At 41.0% G+C, this 3,183-nt stretch overlaps 1 protein-coding gene across 1 annotated transcript in view; it reads left to right on the plus strand.

Moving 5' to 3' along the window:
• Window positions 1-1,814: 1,814 nt before the first annotated feature.
• The window catches only part of lrch3 (leucine-rich repeats and calponin homology (CH) domain containing 3), a 35,988-nt gene continuing 34,619 nt past the window's right edge, over window positions 1,815-3,183 (plus strand). Inside the window, exon 1 of the mRNA XM_055159855.1 lies at window positions 1,815-2,177. Within this exon, the coding sequence (XP_055015830.1) occupies window positions 1,907-2,177 (271 nt within the window). The 5' untranslated portion in view covers window positions 1,815-1,906. The remainder of the gene's footprint in view (window positions 2,178-3,183) is intronic.

Raw genomic sequence — 3,183 nt, forward strand, 5'->3', positions numbered from 1 at the left:
ATCTGAATCGTAGTTGATAAAATTTTATGTGCACATTTTCAAAGTGTTTAAATAAATAAATAAATCACCTTTAAAATTTTTGAGCTCTCAAATTCAACTGTTAAAATTTACACTCAGAATTTTAGACTCAGAAATTTACACTCTGAATTTTACTCTGAAATTTACTCTGAAATTTACACTTTGAATTTTACTCTGAAATTTACACAGTGAAATTTACATTCTGAATTTTGACTGTTGAATTTGAGGACTTCGAAAATATTTCTGCTGTATATTTAAAATGTGATTTTTTTTTTATTGTACACATTTTTAAATGTACACATAAAATTTCTAAAACTACGATTCAGATTAAAAATTATTCAAACACATTTTTTCAGAGTTAAAAAAAAAAAATCAAAGTGAGAAATTCAACAGTGTTTAAAATTCAAAATCTGAAGTGTTGTGGAGTAACAGATTACATGTACCAGAGTTAAGTAATCAGAGTACAAATGATGAGTAACTGTATTCAGTTACAGTTACTGTTTCAGTGAGTGGTAATTGGATTACAGTTACTTTGTTGAAATAAATGGATTACACAGAGGGATTTTCCTGTTTTCACATTTTGGGCTAAACCAGGACTAAACCAGGACTAAACCAGGACTAAACCAGGACTAAACCAGGTCTAAACCAGGACTAAACCAGCGCAAATTTGAAGAGAACAAAAGAATTTTCAGGATGTGGTTGCTGCATTCATGTAGTTTTGAAAAACATGACAAAATCAAGTAATCCAAAGTAATCAGATTACATTATTCACTTTAAGTAATTTAATGGATTCTGTTACAAACTACATTTTGGGGTATGTAATCTGTAATCTGTAGGGGATTGCATTTTAAAACTTCCCAACACTGAAAATCTGATAGAACAAATGATCTTCCGCATGTTTTGGAATATTTTATCATTTCAAACTTTATTTAATTATTATTTTAGGTTCAGTAGGTTAAGTAAGAACAGCCACTGATCATTTCAACATGTTATTTTCAAATTTTAAAAAAAAAGTGATAAATTCAACAGTGTTTAAAATTCTACGACAGAGTATAAGGGTCAGAAAAAAATAAAATAAAAATGCTGGCACTACGAGAATAAAGTCGTAACATTTCGACATTAAAGTCCTAATATTATGAGAATAAAGTCGAAGCCAGAAAAAATAGTAATTTTATGAGAATAAAGTCATACATTTACAGGAATAAAGTCGTAATTTTACAAGAATAAAGTCGAAGTTAAAATAAAGTTGAAATTTTATAAGAATAAAATTCTAATATTACGAGAATGAAGTCGTAATAAAATCAAAGTCAAAGTGAAAAATGCGGCAGAAGAAGAACCTTATGTTATTAGGTTCTTTTTTTTCAGACCTAGAGAGTATTTCATCCCTGACAGTTTGGACTGTTCACTCGCGTCTTCCTCAGAGTCACATGATGTTGCTGTGACGTGTCCGGTCAGATGATTTAAACAGGTTTTGGCGCTGTCTTCCTACCGGTGGAGGCAGGATGAGGGGCTTTTTTACTCTCACACACCTGGGATACTGTCCCGAGGAAGTGGGACTGCAGATGGCGCTGTCGTCCTGCCTCCACCGGTAGGAAGACAGCGCCAAAACCTGTTTAAATCATTATCGTTATTTTCAAATTTAAAAAAAAAAGTGATAAATTCAACAATGTTTAAAATTCAAAATCTGATAGAACAAATTATCTTCCACTAATTTAAAAAAAAGTGATGAATTCAACATCGTTTAAAATTCCAAACGATGTTCCATGAAAACTCCTCCGTCGTTCGCGTGTGCGCATGCGCCTCCGCCGTGTTTGTGTTTGGGTCGGCGCGTGTGCGCATGCGCCGTGGCTCTTTGGGTGGGAGTTTAGCCTGTTAGCCGGAGCGTGTAATGGCGGCCTCGGTGCTCCTGGGGTCTGCTGCGGACAACACCGGCCTGGGCTGCGGCGGAGGAGGCGCGGGACACGGCGGGGGAGCGGGACACGCCGTCCCCGCGGGCCCGGGACACCTCCACGGTCACCTCGGAGCGCCGTGGAACCGCTCCCTGGACCGGGCCCTGGAGGAAGCGGCGGCCACCGGGAGCCTGAACCTGAGCGGCCGGAAACTGAAGGAGTTTCCCCCGGGCGCAGCGAACCACGACCTGACGGACACCACCAGGGCCGGTGAGGAGCCGCGGGAGAGCCGGGGAGAGCCGGGGAGAGCCGCGGGGCAGGGAGCCGGGCCCGCGCTGTGGTTTAGTCCCAGTTTGTCGGTCTTTTCTTGGCCTTTTGCGTGTGTTTGGTGGAGTTTGGACATAAACGTTCCAACTGTTGGTTGAAAGTTGTTGGTCCCGTCGGCGCCCGGGCTCATTGTGTCGCTCCAACAGTTGGATTTGAGCTCAAAGTGCGTGGTTATTGGCGTGGGGAAAGTGACCCTCCCTCGCTCGTGTTGTGCACAGTGTTTTTCACACTTTTGCGCGTGTTTGATGAAGTTGAAATGAGCCAAAAGTGAAGTGGGAGAAGCTGCGTCAAACTGCATCCCTTTGGAAGTGATGTCAACGCCAGCTTCCGTTTCCTTCTTTGGGCCTGTTTTTACTCCAAATATGAGACAAATGTGGCGAAAAACAAACACGGCGCCAAAAACACACCGTTCAACTTCAAAACAACAAACAAACAAACCAAAAAGTGTGTCATTCGTTCAAAAATAAGAAAACAAAAACAACAAAAAAAACCCAACGATTTTCTTTATTATTTGTCTCCAAAACCAAAATGAAAAAAAAACAGATAACGATTTGTTTTTTCACTTTTTGATTTTGTGTTTAAATGAAACGTTTTAGTCCCGTTTTAGTCCTGGTTTAGTCCTGTGGTTTAGTCCAGTTTTAGTCCTGGTTTAGTCCAGTTTTAGTCCCGTGCTTTATTCCTGGTTTAGTCCAGTTTTAGTCCCAATTTAGTCCAGGTTTAGTCCCGGTTTAGTCCAGTTGTAGTCCTGGGTTTAGTCCCGGTTCAGTCCTGGGTTTAGTCCCGGTTTAGTCCTGGGTTTAGTCCTCTGTTTAGTCCCGGTTTAGTCCTGGGTTTGAGCCCGGTTCAGTCCTGGGTTTAGTCCCGGTTTAGTCCCGGGTTTAGTCCCGGTTTAGTCCCGGGTTTAGTCCCGGGTTTAGTCCCGGGTTTAGTCCCGGTTTAAGTCCTGGGT

This window comes from Boleophthalmus pectinirostris, unplaced genomic scaffold (assembly GCF_026225935.1).
Source record: "Boleophthalmus pectinirostris isolate CB_2022bp ecotype Guang Dong unplaced genomic scaffold, ASM2622593v1 HiC_scaffold_2824, whole genome shotgun sequence".
NCBI lineage: Eukaryota > Metazoa > Chordata > Actinopteri > Gobiiformes > Gobiidae > Boleophthalmus > Boleophthalmus pectinirostris.